Genomic DNA, 16,162 nt, shown 5'->3' with positions numbered 1-16,162 from the left:
CCTAGAGGAAAATAGCAGTTCCGATTGTGGGGCAGGACGTGAACATCCAGGGCCCAGGCCACACATGGAGCAAAGCAGCAAAATGACTGCCTGAAGGAACAGTGGCTCCTAAGTCGAGCGCAGCCCCTCCTGCAACCTGAGCAGGATGGAAAGGAAGCAGCCAACAGCACCGCCAAAAGCTGGCACTACAGCTCACAGCAGCATGTTGGGCTCCCCTTCAGGCACAGCCACTTTTTTTCAGTGCCAAATTTCCCATATGAGTGATCACACAACGCACAGCCCGACAGAGCTGCCCCAAGCCCTCTGCTGACTTTTGCCACGTGCTTCTGCAGCCTTTCCGTGCCAACACCCAGCCACGCACCTTATGGTTGACGCTGGTGAACGGCGTGTTGTCGGTGATTGTTTCAAAGGGTGACCTGGCCCCGTTCCCATCCGTGGGGGTTGCTACTTCCCAGCTGAACTGTATGGACGACTGGTTGATGCCAGCCTCGCCGCAGCGCTCCTTCGTGACTGTGTACTTGGGGAAGTGAGGGTCACAGGGAGTGACACAGATGAGCGGGTAGCCCGGGGAAGGGGACTTCTTGGCACCATCCTTGGTCGCTTCTTCCACGCGGTCATAATCAGCCAGGGTGACGACCTGGATAGAGGCAAGACAGCAGCACTCGCTCGGTGCTGAGGAGAGGAGCAGGAAACACAATCTTTCCCACATGCTCTAAGCCTGCCACATGATTGCAGCTCTTAGTTTTACTTTAGAAACCCACTGGAGTTTTCAGTCTGTACTCAAAGGGTACTAAACCATATCCACTGCAACAGGCAGCTTACCACTGGAGGTGCTGGTAGGATCAGGCTCCCCGACGCCTCTTGATCCAGAATAGTCACCGTGGCAGTGCTGGTGTCTCCAAGAACAGCTTCCACTGGGTCATCTGGACCCAGCACTAGAGAAAAGGACTCGTGCCATTCTCGGTCTTCATTGGACATGATCTCCACCTTAAATATGATGTGGTCCACACCTGTGAGAGGAAATGCAAGAGAAACAGAGAGAACTTGAACTTGATTCATCACTGGAAATTGCTCTGAAGTTCTCATTAAAAAAATGCACAGCTGGTCTATGCCACAACCACTGAAACATTATGATAAAATACACATTATAAATTTTATTTCCACTCATTGCTACTAATAATTCAGCCCTTTCCACACAGGAGTCTATACATAAAACTCCAACTATGACAACGGATCTGATTGATCAGGTGATAGATTTACTAGCAGATGCCATCTGGGGATTAATAATGCCTGTCTTATATTAGCTGTCTGTAGTAAAAATCTATGATCCGAAGTATATCCCACCTCTGCTGTGAGCAACAATGCTCTCTCTCACCAGCAGGCAGAACTGTTTTGTGATGGCTTCATGGTCTCAGCAGCATGGTGTACGCTCTTACAGGATCCTGAAAGATCTCTGCTGAATCTCTGAGGACCACCTTTCCCTCACCTGCCAAATACCAGGGCTTCTTCCTCTGTTCTGGGCACCCTTCACCTAGCTGTTCAGCCTCTTTGCCTCACAAAGTTATAGCTGGAGCAGAGCGTGCGGCTACAGCCCAAGGGAAAGTCACACTTAAAAAATACCACGTGGTAAGGCCTCGTGTAGTACATTTGAAAGACGTTACTAAAACAAAAAAAAAACAAAAACAAACAAACAAACAAAAAAAAAAAACCAACAACAACAAACGGAGGAAATACCACAAACAAAATAACTCTCTCCCCTCCAGGGACCCTTTACCTGGGCTGAATTTGAGCACTCGGCTCTTGGGGTAGTAATCCACTCCAGCCTGAGCTGAGCCATCCCGGGTGCTGCAGCGGACTTTCGAGGTCCTGTTCTGATCCCCTCTGCGGACCACCTTGATATTTAGAACAGCAACACCCTCCGGGCCCGGCGGCTCCCGCACTTGGTAGGCAGCTTCTTCGAACTCAATGGTGGGTGCTAGAGAGACAGCGGTGAAGAAAGAGCCCCAGGTTTGCACACCAGCTGACTGTTTGCACATGAACAGCATTCAGCAAGCGGGGTGAGCCAAGCCCAGCTCCTTTTAGACTGTATCTACACATCTGCAGAGCAAGGGGCTCGCAAGCAGGGGACAAAAGCTCCATCCTCATTGAGCTTCCTCGCTTACCATCTTCGTCGTTGGTGACGGTTATGGTTGCCACGTCCATCTTCCCAATCCTAGCTCCACTCCAATGGTTTCCAAGCGGGCTACCAAGGTAGACCTGGAACTGCTCCTCTGGTTCAAAGGCAGAGTCATCACTGATGTAAACACTGCAGTTTTTCACCTAGAGCCAAGCAAATGAGAGAACAGCAGACACTGATAAATTCCCTGGAGCTACCTTGTTTCCTCCCTGTCTAGGGTTGTTTGTCTGAGTACTGCCTGTCCTGGAAGAAGAGCCCTTCTGTTGTTAAGGCTACTTCTTCGGTGTGGTCAAATCACACGGTTACACAATGAAAGACAGCAGTGAAGACATCAGCTTGCACAAGCCCTTAGCTCTCTGCTACACCAATCCTGAGTCCTTCTGACACAGAGGATTGGCATTTTATGTTTTAACCAGTTTTATCATGAAACAAAGACCTCCACAGTCACGTCCTATTTCCAAGGATTTGTGACCTTGCGCATCTACGAACCCAGCTCTGACAGCCTCCGTCAGCTCCCCTGACAATGCAGAGTCAGGCAGGAGATCTGAACCTCTCCCACCAGTACTCCGCTCTCCCTATAAGCCAGGTTCACAGCTCACCTTCTCCCCTTTCAAGAAAGTGATGCGGGACTCCTCTGCATTTCTCCTCTCTGCAAAGTCCTCCATGACCTCTGCAGTCTGGCTCTGGGTGTAGCACCTGACAGAGGACTCGTAGCTCAGGTCACCAGTGCGGAAGATGGGGATGTGCAGAGTTCCCTCCTTCTCCTTCACCGTGAACGCATCCTTGGTGAACTGCATGCTTGGCACTGCAGAAGGCAATGAAGGGCGTCAGGCAGCATTGAATTTGCAGTGAGAAGAGCTGATCAAAGCACATACACCCTTGGAGAACTGCTGCATGGAGCCTGACAGCCAGAGAATGAAGCGGCAGTTTTGCTGTGCCTCAGAAGAGGATTTTGTTTCAGATAAACCAGCAATCGTGACTGCTATCAGCCCTCCAAAGAGCACAGGACTGGCAGACCCTGCAGCCCTGCAGAAGGAAGCTCTCTCTCTTCATCACCTCTTCGTCACCTGCTTTCAATGGCTGCTGAAACTTGTTCCTTCCCTGACATTTTGGTGCTGTTCCGATGTGCTGAAGAACAAGACAGGGCTGGTGGTGCAGGGAACGTGTGTTTGTGAGGCCTGGCGAGCAGGGACTGTGTGAGGACTCTACTGAAGTATGGGCTAGGTCTCAAAGCATTATCCTACTGTTTGTGGACAGACATGGAAGAAATTACTAGCTGCAAAGAGGACTACTACAAAGTTAAGATTACACAGTGTGTGCTTTCCTTAAGCAAGCAAACATGAGAGAGGTTAAAACACAACAGAAAGGCAACATGAGGTGAAACAATCTCACGTAGTAAGGGGAGTTCAGCCCACAAAAATCATGAATGGGGACTGAGCTCTGAGCAGAGGCCAAGAATGGCTAGAGGGGAGTGAACACTACAGGAGAGTTCATTCTGCACTTCCAAAGACTCCAGGGTCTTGTGGGCCGTGATGCATGGACAGAAACAGGGCAGCCAAATGCAATGGGAGAAACACAGGAAAACAGACTAAATCCAGCCTAGAATAACCTCACCTGGATGAGCCTCCTCCTGTGTGCAAGTGTTAAGGAAGAGGCTAGCACAGACTAGGCAGAGCCGCTGTGGATAACTTACCGTCCTGGAAGATGTCATTAATGGCTACAATTGCTTGGAAGGGTTTTGTTAGCTCTGCTCCATGGGGTGAGCTGAGATAAACAACAAATGTCTCCAGCCCTTCTATCACAGGGTACTGAGCATCGTCCAGGATTGTCAGAGTGCAGAACTAGGAGGAAAACAGAAGACCCTCTTTTAAAGATGGAAAGCTGTCATCCTTCCTAGCAATCACTTCTGGGTTTCTTATGTAAAGTCATTATGTCAGGTCTGTTCTAAGTTCACTGATCGATGGCAGCAATGCTGTAGATAAGTCCAGCATATCGTTTCACAGAAAAGGCAACAACCTTCATCTCAGGAGAGGTGGCCTGGCTGAATCTTCTCTGGCTGGAGCACTGATCTGATGCAAATGTGTGCCTAGCAGATTCATTAACAATTGGCCCTGAGAGGATTTTCAAAATACTCAAATAGCAAATACAGAGCGTGCACGTATATGAGCAAGAAATGTCCTCAGATGGGCAGACTCATCAGGAGACAAAGTGGGTCCTCACCTCTTCTGTCTTGCCTGGCCTGAATTCTATTTTTCTGGAGCTGGGGATATAATCGATTCCCGGGCTGGCAGACGGAGGGTCTGATGTCCGAGTGGCACACCACACTGAGACGGGGGTTGAGAGATCGGGTCCTTGCCGGAGGACTGGAATTTCAATGTTTCCTGCATCACCCATTGCACACAAATGAGAACCAAGATTAGAAAGCAGGCGCATATCACAAAACCATTTCTCTCCCTTCATTGCCGCACCTCACTGAGCACAGGCTGTTGAGGAGAACACCCTCACCCTCCCCCTCAGGGACAGAGGAAAGATTATAAACTCTCTGCAGATCTCCTGTGTTTCTGCTGTCGTGCCCTCAATCAGCCTTTCTAATACTTCAACCTGTTAGAAGCACGCTTCCACAGTAAGCACCCACGCGATGCAGAGCAGCCCTGGGGGAGCCCCTGCCACTCCTTACCTGCAGCCTCACTGACAGCAAAGGTAGCGTTCCCCAGGGACACCGTGGAGGCATCGTTGGGACCCGCGATGAAGACGCTGGCTGAAGCCCGGCTGCCAATGCGCGCGTTGTCCGAAGCATCGGCCAGCACGATCTCGAACTCCTCCTCCTCCTCGTATTCACTGTCATCGATCAGCGTGACATCACACGTCGACACGCTAACGCCCGGTCCAAAAACTATGCGGCTCTCATCCGTCATCCCCCTGGACTTGAAGTCGGAGCCGGATTCCAGCATATAGGGGCTGCTTCCCTTGGCGGATTTGGGGACGGTGTAGCAGACAGCAGACACGGTGCTGCCCGTATCCCCTAAGATGCAACAGGAAAAAAAACATGGCTTTATGGAAGTATTATTACTCCATCTGAAGTAATTATATGGAGACATTATACACCATTCACTTAGGCAATAACACAGCACTCACTAGAGAACCTGGGAAGAAACCATCCCTACTCCTAAACTTCCACCAAACTTGGCTTTGGTCTAACTTCTAACTTGAAAGAATATCTGGCACAGTGATGGGGTCCTCACAAAACACAGTATCTCGATCACAGAGAAGCAGCAAATAAATACAGGCTCATGCTGGGAGGAGAAACAGATCCAAAGACATGAAGCTTTAACATGTTTGGTGAATCTTAATGGCAGAGCTGAGGAAGAAAAAAAAATTAAGCCACCTTCCCTTGTTTCTTGTCATCTCAATTGTACCACAAAACTACTTCTGAAAAATCAAAGAATCGTCCCCAAAATCATGAACAAACAATCCCCCAGGGAACACCACTTGTTTTTTTTTGCGGGGGGCACTGTTTGCTTGCTGACAGGAAACTGTCACTTGCCTGAGCTTGGCAAGGGTATAATATGCTACTGCTGGCTCCTCATCCAGCCCCATGGCAGGGCGGGTTCGGACTCAACCCACCTTTTCTTTCAACAGGAGCAGAGAGAACGCCGGCACTCTCACTGACGTGGTACATCTTCCTGTCGAACTGCAGGGTGGGCTCATCCTCCACGTCAGTGATGGTGACCGTGGCCCGGGTGACGCTCCCCAGCAGCGCGTAGGCTGGCATGCTGAGCTCCACGGTGAAGCTCTCCGCGCTCTCAAAGACCTCGTCATCGTTAATGACGATGGTGCAGGCCTTGGTGTCCTCCCGCTCCTCAAACTGCACCTGCAAGGCAGAAAGCGGGCTGCTCTCTCTGGACCGGGGTCTGAAACTTTCTGTCCTTCCCGCACCACTCTGGCCTCAGTCACACCCTGTGCGTAGGCAGCTCCGTACACCGACCTTAACCAAGGACAAATGGCTAGCAGAGGCCAAAGGCAGCAGCAAATGCAGCGTGCAGGCCCCCACCCTTCTCATCTCAGTCATGTTTTAGGCTTTCACATGGTTGTGAGTGACATTCCTATCCAGGCAAGCCTGCCAAGCTTGTAATCTGTCACAACACTGCTGCAAAACATATCTGCCAACATGAAATCCTGATGGAAAAAGGGACCCTCTTCTGAAGGCAAATAAAACACATTTTTTTTAGAAAGGAAATAGTCTCCTGTTTTTATCAGCTTTACTGAGACTCTAAAATCACAGGCATCATACACTTTACCAGGCAACAGCGTTGCTAGCTCTTGTGCATGAACATTGTACTTTGCTCAAGGTCATAGGATCACAAAACCTACTTAAATTGAAAGAATTATTGCTCGAAGAAGAAGAAATATGCACCAAGTCATGTCAATACTTCTATCACATCAGCAACAGTTAGAAAAATCAGGGGTTAACACAGTACAGGTCAAGGCAGAAAAAGGGTTGATCACCATTAAAAGTGAGCTTTCTGGAAAAGTGTCAAGAGAGCCTTTGGGGAAAAAGATGTCACTGTGAATTCCCAGTGCTTTGTCGAGGACGATTAACACAGTCCTCAACTGCAGAGAGAAGGAAAGAAATGGAAGGATGGAGGTACCCAGATCCCATGCACAGTGCTGGGGAGACAGTGAAATTCTTCAGGAACTGCTGGTGTCTCTATGCTAAGGACTCTAAAGGAAGAAATGGCCAGGAACAGGGGAAAATCCTAACAATTACTTGTGCAACTACTGTGCAGTCAAATCTTCAAATAAAGGCAAAACGAGAGTAAGTTACTGCCTAAGAGTACCCTTCCTCTTGTGGACTTAAAAATTCCAGCTCAGATGCTTTTTATTGTAGACGTCACTATGTTTACATGCAGCCTAGCAATTTAGTTCTCTTGGCTGCACCACTTCTCAGCCTTCTAAGAAGCACAGAGGCCGTTCACTCTGCAGCATGCTCTGGCTCGGAGGTGCTGAGCCCTGCCTCCCCACCCTTCTCACCCTCAGGATGCATCAACCGCTCAACACGAGGGAGCTGCCAGGCCAGAAGAACACAACAGCAGCGCCCAGGCATCCCAGGTGAAAGCGTAACCTTCTGTCCCACGGCGCCCCCAGCCTACCTGCCCCGCGTACTCCACGTAGTCCTGCCCTCCAGGCTGCGACCCGGAGCTGGCGGTGGCCGTTCCCTGCTCGGTGCGGCACAGGACGATGGCGTACTGGTTGAGGTTCCCGAGCCGCCGCACAGCGACGCTCACGGAGCCCGCGCTCTCGCTGACGTTGTAGCTGGAAGCGCAGCAAGCAGAGACAAGTAACTGGCACCACTTAACCCGCAAGCCAAAGGCGCTGGAGTCCTACAGGGAACACGGGGATCAGGTCCTTCGGGCTGGGCAGCAAACCCCGTGTGTTTATATGGACACCAATAGACTCATGCTGGCTGCTGCCCCCACGGAAAATCTGAGGCATGCGAATAACCAGGGGCTCAGGCAGGCGTCAGCTATTCACAACCCTGCTCCACAGTTAACCCGGCAGGCAGCCCTCCTCACTCGCACACACGAGTTCCCAACTCCTGCTGCTGTTGGCTCCCTGGCACAGGCAGAAATCAGCAGCGTGACTGCTGGGTGTGCTGCTGAACCAAGACATCAGTCCTGAGGGGGTGCCAGGGAAACACAGGCACAAACAATGGCAATTGCCCCAGAATTTCATTTCTAAGTTGTAGGTCTATCACACGTGAGAGGGCTCAGCCTGCCTCGCTCCAGACCAGACCCATCTATTAGAGGAGTGCTGTAAGCCCCACGCCATTTACCTGGTGGAGGTGAAGCTGAGGAGGGACCACTGGATGTGGAAGACATTGCCACCGACCACGTTGGGTTTGCTGTCCTTCACTAGGAACTGAAAGCTGTCCATGGTCTCCTGAACCTTCTCCTCGTGCATCACGTACCGAACGAGGCCCTGGTTCACATCCTCTGCCGGGAGGAGACACCCAGTGAGCTACTGCAGAAGGTCAGCAGTACTTTTACAGGCGAGCAGTGCAGACACACACAGATCTGCACAGCCACAGGGATCAGGGCTGTGCAGCTCTGATGAGCATTTCAGCTCTGTTCTATCAGGTGGCACGTCCTAGCAGGGCTCCTTCTCGTTGCTGAGATTCAAATAATTTCGGTCTTTTCCATTTTTTTTCTGAGCACACAGGACGCCAGGCTTGGCTGGCAAGGCCTGATGCAAAGGGACAGGCAGAACTGCTGACTGCATTTGTACAGGACCTAACGGTGCGGTGCGAGGCTCTGCACACTGCAGCAGCAGAAATGCTGAAGACTGTGCTCCCACCTCACTCTCAGCCTGCCTGGGGCAATCTGGAGGCAGCAAGCAGAAAGAGCAGAGGGGCACCGGAAGCAGAGTTGCTGCCTCACCTCGTGTTGCTAATAGAGGGCCCCATGGTCCTGGAGGATTGAAGTTTCTACATGCTGATTACTCTGTGGTACTGGAGAAACATCTCCCAGACCTTAGGATTATTAGATCCACATGCAAAATCTGCACTGCTCTGTATTGTCCCAAGCCAAATCTCTAGCTCTAACAAGTCTGGAGAAACAGGGCACACAACAGGACACAGGTCGGCATCAAAAAAAGCCCTACAGGCTTTCTGCAATCAACAGTGAAGTTCACTTCTTACTTTGGGATGCACATTTGAGATTCCAAAAGAGCAACGCTCTCCTGACTGGGCAGTATAAGACTCCCCTGAAGTTAGGGAAGTTCTGGATAAGATTTTGCCCCTTGTCTTTGCTCCTCCCACCATTTTTCCCCCCTTCACACAGGCTACCTTAACACCATGAAGCAGCTGAAGGCAAAAAGCAACAAAATAAAGCTCATCTTCCGTACCCTGCGTAAAGGTGGTCACCGCTGTTCCTGGCTTCAGCTTGTTCTCCACATACCCATTTCTGGGACCGTTCATTATCTCATAGATCAGCTGTTTGTCCTCTGTGTCGGGATCTGTCGTTAATAATTCCTTCTTGGTGATCAGATTGGTGGCCTGGATTAAAGCCAAAATGAGGGAGTTAAACTCTGGAGATCCAGCGGTGCAAATCTGATTGATTATTCATCCCTAAACCCAACCACTCCTCTGCCACAGTCCCACGAGGGAGAAGCTGGGCTGTTGAAGAGCACGTGGCACAGAGTGGCCCTGTGAACACCCAGAGGCTGCGGGGACCGAGGTATGTCCCTCATCATGTTTGACAGCACGGGAAGGATTCAAATGCTGTCTCAGATATGGTTTAATTAAAAAAAGGGGGGGAGGAGAGGGGCTAAAAGAAAAGCAAATTCAGAGCACAGTGCTGAGCCCTACTTAGGTGGGGCAAGAAGATACGACAAACCTTTCAGTTTCACCTGGAAACCACTCCATGAACTGGGCTGATGCTCAGGTGAGCCCTGGCTTTGCCAAAATTTTTTGCAAACAGCCTGAAGTTTACGGTTGCACTCACAACAGTTCATGCTGCTTTAGTGAGCTTGTACTAATCCTCTTTCAAATGACCTCACACAGATGTGCCTCATTTCCACCCCATTTTTGCTTTCTCTCTAAAAAGAAAACATCTTTAAAAGTGGCAGAAAACGAGAAAAAGAATTAAACTGCCTGAGGCTGCAGGAGTGCTTTTTCCAAAGTCAGGAATTTGAGCTGAGGTAGCTACTTCTTAATACAATTTCTTAATACCGTGCTTTCCAAATCCTTTTTCTGGGGAAGAACCAAAGTACTTCTTTGCTGTTACTGCTGGGTCCTCAAAAATGAGCATGAGATATCACTCCCTGGGGTTTTGTTTAGACTTCAGCAAAACAAAGGCCTATCATGGCAAGAAAACCCTGTACCATGTTTCTTCGGGAGCCGTACATCTCTCCTGTGGCTGCTGCAGCACATAAGCAAGGCTTCTCTGCCATCAGCAAATCTGAAAACGCACTGCCTGGGGAAGGAGGGCAAGGGGCAGGACACCACTGTCCCACGAGGTGGGCAGGAGCTGTACTGAGCTGGAGAGCTCACTCAAGAGCCAAAAAGAGCCAGAATGGTGGTCCTGCTGATGGAAGGGAAGGAAGCAATTTTGTGCCCGGGAACCACGCTGCCTGGATTAGCTGAGCTGCAGTGCAGGCATCCCTGCACACCTCTGTCTTTTCCAAGATGCTCCATGAGCTCAAAGGGGCACCTGCGGTCTATTACAGAACTAAAAATGCTGAAGGATCACCCAGATTCATCCTATGAAGCCACTTCTTCTGAAACAGCCTGAGAAACAACCTAATCCAAACCCAGACAGCCAGTTACCTTGCCGTCCATGTACTCCAGCCACTGCAAACCCAGGTTGGTGACAACCCTGGGTGTCCCGTCATCCACAGGAAGAATGTCCACTTTGAAGCGCTGCGGTGCGGCTGTCACAACCTGAGCAAAGGTCAGAGAGATGGACGCTACTTTGGGAGTCAGAGCCTTGGCCACCACATTATCAGCCTTGCTCCTGTCAGATCTGTTAGGATCGAGGTCCTGGGGCAAGTTTGTAGGCATGAAGTTTGCCGTTACACCACTGACCAAGCACGTGGCATCACACAGCCAAGAATACTGAGCCCCTATCTTCAGTGGAGTGACAGCAGCCAAGTCTCCCTCCTCTGAGAGGAGGCAGCCTCCAACCACCTGGTTCCGTGGTCTCTCTCGCCTCCCTCTCTGTCCGCTTACCTTCTTCCCTCCTTCTTCCACAACGAAGAAGGGGTTGGTCCCGTCGGACACGGTGAAAGCGAAGCGATCCTTCAGCGAGTTGCTGCCGTCGTGACTGTAGCTGATGCGGCTCTGGTAGACGTCCTCCATGGTGAAGGTGGTGGTGGGGTGGTAGCGCTGCCCACTGCTGCTGCGCTCGATCAGGCCGTGGCGAGGGGGGTGCACGACCGTGAACGTAATTGACTCAGCCTGCACCAAGGAGACAGGGTGGCACAAGCTACAACTTCAGGACCAGGTCAGGAAGGTCCCTACAGCTTGAGAGCCCTGGGGAAGGACTCTCTGCACCCAGTCTTCCTAGCACTATGTTTCCAGTCAGGGGCTGGCAGGCAGCACTGCACACTGGATTGATTCACCATGAGCCCTGCCTGTCCTCGTCTCTCAAAAAAGCCAGACCCAGGAGGAGTAGGAGGAAATGCCATTTTCATCTGTGCCAAGCATAAACGCAGTATCAAGACCTCTGCTCAGGTCAAATCCAGTGTTCAGAGGGAAGGTGGGACGGGGCAAAGGTTTGCTCTGATGACAACTTCTAACCATTTTTCATGCAGATTTGTTGTTTGTGTGTCTCAGAGACATCCCAGATGAAGTACGTGTTTCTCAAGCCAGGGCTTTGCTTTGCTCAAACATTCGTTCATCTATTTATATACAAGCCAGGCCTCCCACAAGCGGTTTGTTTGAAGCTGTGATCAGACAGGGTATGTGCAGGGGGGGATGACACTCAGTATAATCTCTGTCTTTGAACACAAGCCCGTTTTTCTGATAGGCCAGATGTGCAACAGAAAAAGGGAGAGAGGAGACAAAGGGGAGTCCTGCCTTACCTCTGTGTCAGCATCTGTTGCTTTAAGCTCAAACTCTGTGATGGTTTTTCTCACACCTTCCTGTACTCTCATCCCCAGGCTTTGCACTACAGGTAAGGAGTCATCCACGGGGTTTATGGTGATGTCAAACGTCTGGCTCACCTGGGACAGGAGAAAAAGCCTCTCTCAGTGAATTCAGCCTACCAGAAGCACAACTCCACTGAAATGGTAACACTATAAGGAGACCACAGTGATCCGCTAAGCTTAGGTCACTTCATTTTGGACTTGTTTAGTAAATCAACAAGAGCTTCTAAGCTCAGATCCTGTAAATACGGCTCTTCTATCCTTCTGCACGAATTTCTTCTTCCTCTTTCTGGCACATTTATGGAAACGCACTTCTACCTCCACTGCTCACTCTACCTTGTTGTTACCTCTCTATTTGTAGCCATGATTTCTCCCTTTCAGAAGGCAGGAAGGAGACATTTCTGAAGGGTCTAACTGTACTCCTGGCACTGTATCAGTGCAGTGAATCAAAGCTGATCTCCAGGACCAATTAGTAAACAGATAAAAAACAAACACTGAAATCTTGGTAAACCAATCCCATGAGCCTACACCTCAGGTAGCTCCCCCTTCCCTGTGGTACATAACATCCCTGGCAGCAGGGGAAGTACAGGGTAACCACCTTCCAAATTACAAGCTGATATATGGCTTTTTTTCCTTTCCTTTGCTACATGTAGCTCTCCCTCGAAAGCAAAACTGAAGAAAACTGATTCCCAGCATATCCTATGGAATCAATAGCCTGCTCTGACTCAGGGGAAAAAACGTGCTGCGACCTACCTCGTTTGTCCCATCAGACACAGAAAAGGTGAAGGCATCTGCATGCTTTTCAACATCACTTGTGTGGACGTACTGGATGCTGCGAGAGGCCAAGTCTGCCTGGCTGAAAGAACTAATTCTTGTCCCTGGAAAAAAAGAACAGTAGGGGAAAATGGGTTACAGAAAGAAGAAAAATACAGGGAGCTGGACATGGCGAGCATAATCTAAATAAGAGGAGCATATGACATGGCAGTATAGAGTTAGACCAACTCAGAAGGGAGGAGTGCGACACTCATACTGCTAGTGGATAATGGGGCGTTCAAGGCAACTCTAAAAGTCAGATCACGTTTGCATGGAATTCTTTTCTGAATTTCACAGGATTGACCAAAAACCTTCTGAACTACCAGACTTCATCATCTAGCATATCCATCACACCACCACGTAGCTTCATTCTGTAACAACTCACTGGTTAGTCCCCTTCCTTTCTGCAAAGCCCAGCTGCGAGATAAGGCCGGAGTTTATCGATCAAGGGACACGGTGGCCAAGAGGGGGACTAGAAGTAACTCTTTACCAGGGTGGGTGGCTCAAAAGCCCTGCTGGAGCTTTGCTGCTAGGAGCACCCAGCCAAGCAAAATGCTCTCCTGCTAACCTGGGGAGGCCGCGTGCTCCAGGTGCCCCAGCTGCGGCTGCTTGGTGAGCCTGTACTGGAGCTGGGCCGGCTCGCTGTCCTGGTCGGTGGCAGAGAGCTGCAGGGTTGTGATCTTCTTTGCTGAGTTCTCATCCAAGACCAGCCCTTTGTTAGCAGTGATGGAAGGGGGGAATCTGTCCTCTGAAAGGGTTAAATGCAAAGCAGGCTGAGTTAGGAGATGGTCCCCCTCCTTCCCTTCGTGTTATTCCCACTGGGTATTTGTGCTCGAGCAAAAGACAACAGGTACACGAACGCCCTCCTCTGAAGGGAACCGTCCCAGACTGGAAATTCCAAAATGAGTATGCTGGGTCTTGTGATCAATGGAGAGGGCAGAAATGTCTTAAGACAATCTAGACAGTATGGGGGAATTTTTCTGTCTTTTTCAGCAAGTTTGTCAGAAGCCAAAGAGCTAATCTTTACAACCTCAAACTCTCCCCATACCCCAAGTTTCAAAGGCCTTGGAATTAACAGAGAGTAAATACCTTATCTCAAGAATTACATCTTAACTTGCTGTACATGTGGGATGGAAATCTACGAAGGCCTGAGCTTTGCAGCAATAATAACATAACTTCAGCACTATAATTTACCTAAAATATGAATATAAAAAACCTGGTCCATCAGTTTGTTGCCATCTGCATCGATCACATCAAAGGTGAAGGCAAAATTTCCACCAGGATCTCCCTTCTTGTGACTGTATACCACTTGCCCTGGAGAGAGAGACAGGAGAAAAGAGGTGGTTATTACAGGCAACTTCATTTAATTCCTAGTTTGGAACCAGGCTGGCACTGTAAGTCAAGAGACTTGCAGCTCCTGGACTTGGGTTTCATTACTTTTTCTCTTTATTTTTTTCTCTCCTGCTGAGAGAGATTTTTTAACACTTCCTTAGTGACGTGTTTCTCCTCTACCATAACAACTTTATCTTCTTACTTCTTGCCCTCTCCCTTCCCTGCTTCAAATCATCCTTCCCCTCTCAAGAAGATATGGCCACTTTTTACTTGCCATGATTATCTGAAGGCAGGCATCCTCACCTTTATTTATATCAGCCTGGGTGAAACTTTTGACAGGTCCTTTGACAGAGATCTGGACTGGATTATCAGTATTAGTCAGCTGCAGACGGCCCACGCTGGGGTCCTTCTTCATGACAAATCTGATCATTGTGTCATCTGGATAAGGAGCTGCTGCTTTCAAGTGCTGAGCTGTGAGGTGTGCTGCAGAGCCTGGGCCAGAGAAAGAAAAAGCTCACAAACAGCTCCAGCCAACCCAGCCGAGTGACTTGTCTAGACTGGACTAGATAGCCTATAAATAGTAGGTGAGGTCCTGTTTTACACAACCAAGGAAGTTGCACTTCCAGGGGGGAAAGGAGAACTCCACCACAAGTAAAAGAAGCAGTGGGCTCATCTCTGAGGATGTGGCTTGTCCAGAGTCTCCATCAGGGTGCTCAGTGTGGCACAGCAGCATTCAAGGCATGTGCCTTGCTCGTGCCTCCACTGCCTGCACACTAGGCATGCTGGGGAGTGCAGGACTAAAACCTGTGTGGGCATTTTACTGGCATGGCAGAGTGGTTTTCAACCTCGCATACTTCTTAACAGCCCTGCACAGAGCCATCACAGCTTACCTAGAGCTGCCACATTTTCAGAAATGTGAAATCAAGCTGAGTGCAGGGCAAGTTTCTGAGAGGTGAGCAGGCTCGGACAGCAGCTGTCTGTCAGGGCTGCGGTTAGGTGCTCTAACACGTGTCCCTTCCCAACTAACAGACAGAAAACCCTAGACTGTACATTTGTTTTGGGGAGGCAGTGCTTAACTACAGCATCCCCTCCTGCAATAACATGAAAATATCTCTGCCTATGATTATTTTTCCCCTGCCCACTTCCCTTGCAACAGACCATTGATCCTACGAGGAGAAGAACATTTTTAAAAGACCTTCCCAGTCAAATCAGAGGTAAAAGCACACACCTCCACCTTGAAATTACACTCAGTGGGAGATGACAAGTGTCTCCCAGGGGGCTGCCTGAACAAGCGATACCATTCTCCCCCCTCCCCATACCAGCAGGGAGCTGCAGGCCCCTGTTGACAGCCAGCGTGGGTAGCTGCTGCTTTGGCAGCTCCATGGAGAACTGCAGCCTCCCCGTCTGCGTGTAGAGGCCATCCGTGATGGAGAAGCCAAACTCGTCTGTCTGCGCTGCCGCACCGCTCTGAGTATAAACGATCAGCTCATCCAGAATGTCCTGGTAGGTGAAGGACGAGCCCAGAGGCAGCACACGGCCGTGCTCTGGGGGCTCTGTGGCAGTCTCCCTCCTGCGAAGATGACCTGACAAATGAGAGATGCACGAAAATCATGGAAGTGGATGTGGCCTTGCTGGAAGAACTGAGGAAACTGCTAAGAACTTGACTACATACGTGAGATCTGAAAAATGGCACACAGCCCCTGCTAGTTTAGCAAACAGGGTAACACAAAAGGGAACTTCCCAAGGAAATGGGTGCAGTCCCCCTTTTCCCTCTCAAATAGGAAAAACCCTCAAAGAACAGGTCTGCCCTGAAGCACTGACTAAACGTGCCTTATACAAACATGCCAGGCTTCTGTCTCACATCAGGGGTATTAGACACACACACAGATGCACAGACACGTCCCTGCTCCAACCCCACTGTGTCAGGACTTACCATGGTCAGGACTTTTGGTAACCACGATGACGAGCTCACTGTTCTGGGTGTCCAAGTCCTGCAGGTTGAGGGAGGCGTTGGTAACGACCACACCTGAGCTCTCGTGCACCCTGACAGGCTCCAGCACCATCTTTGGGGGCTCGTCGTTCTGCCGCTGCATAGATCCCAAGGGGACACAGTCAGAAAAGGGAAAGGGCCCAGGGGAAATGACTGCTGCCTACCTGAATGAAATACAAGCTCCTAAATGACAGTACTGCTGCTGG

General features: G+C 50.0%; 1 protein-coding gene across 1 annotated transcript in view; it reads right to left on the bottom strand.

The window, feature by feature from the left end:
• The window catches only part of FRAS1 (Fraser extracellular matrix complex subunit 1), a gene marked incomplete at its 5' end in the record, with an annotated part of 146,622 nt that overhangs the window by 9,904 nt on the left and 120,556 nt on the right, over nucleotides 1–16,162 (bottom strand). The window contains 21 exons of the mRNA XM_084286307.1: nucleotides 362–637; nucleotides 823–1,010; nucleotides 1,775–1,975; nucleotides 2,163–2,319; nucleotides 2,776–2,981; nucleotides 3,870–4,017; nucleotides 4,397–4,557; nucleotides 4,854–5,198; nucleotides 5,801–6,047; nucleotides 7,327–7,489; nucleotides 8,010–8,169; nucleotides 9,080–9,230; nucleotides 10,503–10,616; nucleotides 10,905–11,132; nucleotides 11,759–11,899; nucleotides 12,575–12,699; nucleotides 13,203–13,382; nucleotides 13,829–13,948; nucleotides 14,270–14,458; nucleotides 15,286–15,549; nucleotides 15,900–16,053. Of these exons, the coding sequence (XP_084142433.1) occupies nucleotides 362–637; nucleotides 823–1,010; nucleotides 1,775–1,975; nucleotides 2,163–2,319; nucleotides 2,776–2,981; nucleotides 3,870–4,017; nucleotides 4,397–4,557; nucleotides 4,854–5,198; nucleotides 5,801–6,047; nucleotides 7,327–7,489; nucleotides 8,010–8,169; nucleotides 9,080–9,230; nucleotides 10,503–10,616; nucleotides 10,905–11,132; nucleotides 11,759–11,899; nucleotides 12,575–12,699; nucleotides 13,203–13,382; nucleotides 13,829–13,948; nucleotides 14,270–14,458; nucleotides 15,286–15,549; nucleotides 15,900–16,053 (3,918 nt within the window). The remainder of the gene's footprint in view (nucleotides 1–361; nucleotides 638–822; nucleotides 1,011–1,774; nucleotides 1,976–2,162; nucleotides 2,320–2,775; nucleotides 2,982–3,869; nucleotides 4,018–4,396; nucleotides 4,558–4,853; nucleotides 5,199–5,800; nucleotides 6,048–7,326; nucleotides 7,490–8,009; nucleotides 8,170–9,079; nucleotides 9,231–10,502; nucleotides 10,617–10,904; nucleotides 11,133–11,758; nucleotides 11,900–12,574; nucleotides 12,700–13,202; nucleotides 13,383–13,828; nucleotides 13,949–14,269; nucleotides 14,459–15,285; nucleotides 15,550–15,899; nucleotides 16,054–16,162) is intronic.

Source organism: Netta rufina, assembly GCF_964035555.1.
Source record: "Netta rufina genome assembly, chromosome: 4".
In the NCBI taxonomy this organism is placed as follows: domain Eukaryota; kingdom Metazoa; phylum Chordata; class Aves; order Anseriformes; family Anatidae; genus Netta; species Netta rufina.
Note: the sequence above shows the minus strand (reverse complement) of the source record. Positions and strands in the feature narration are given on the sequence as shown.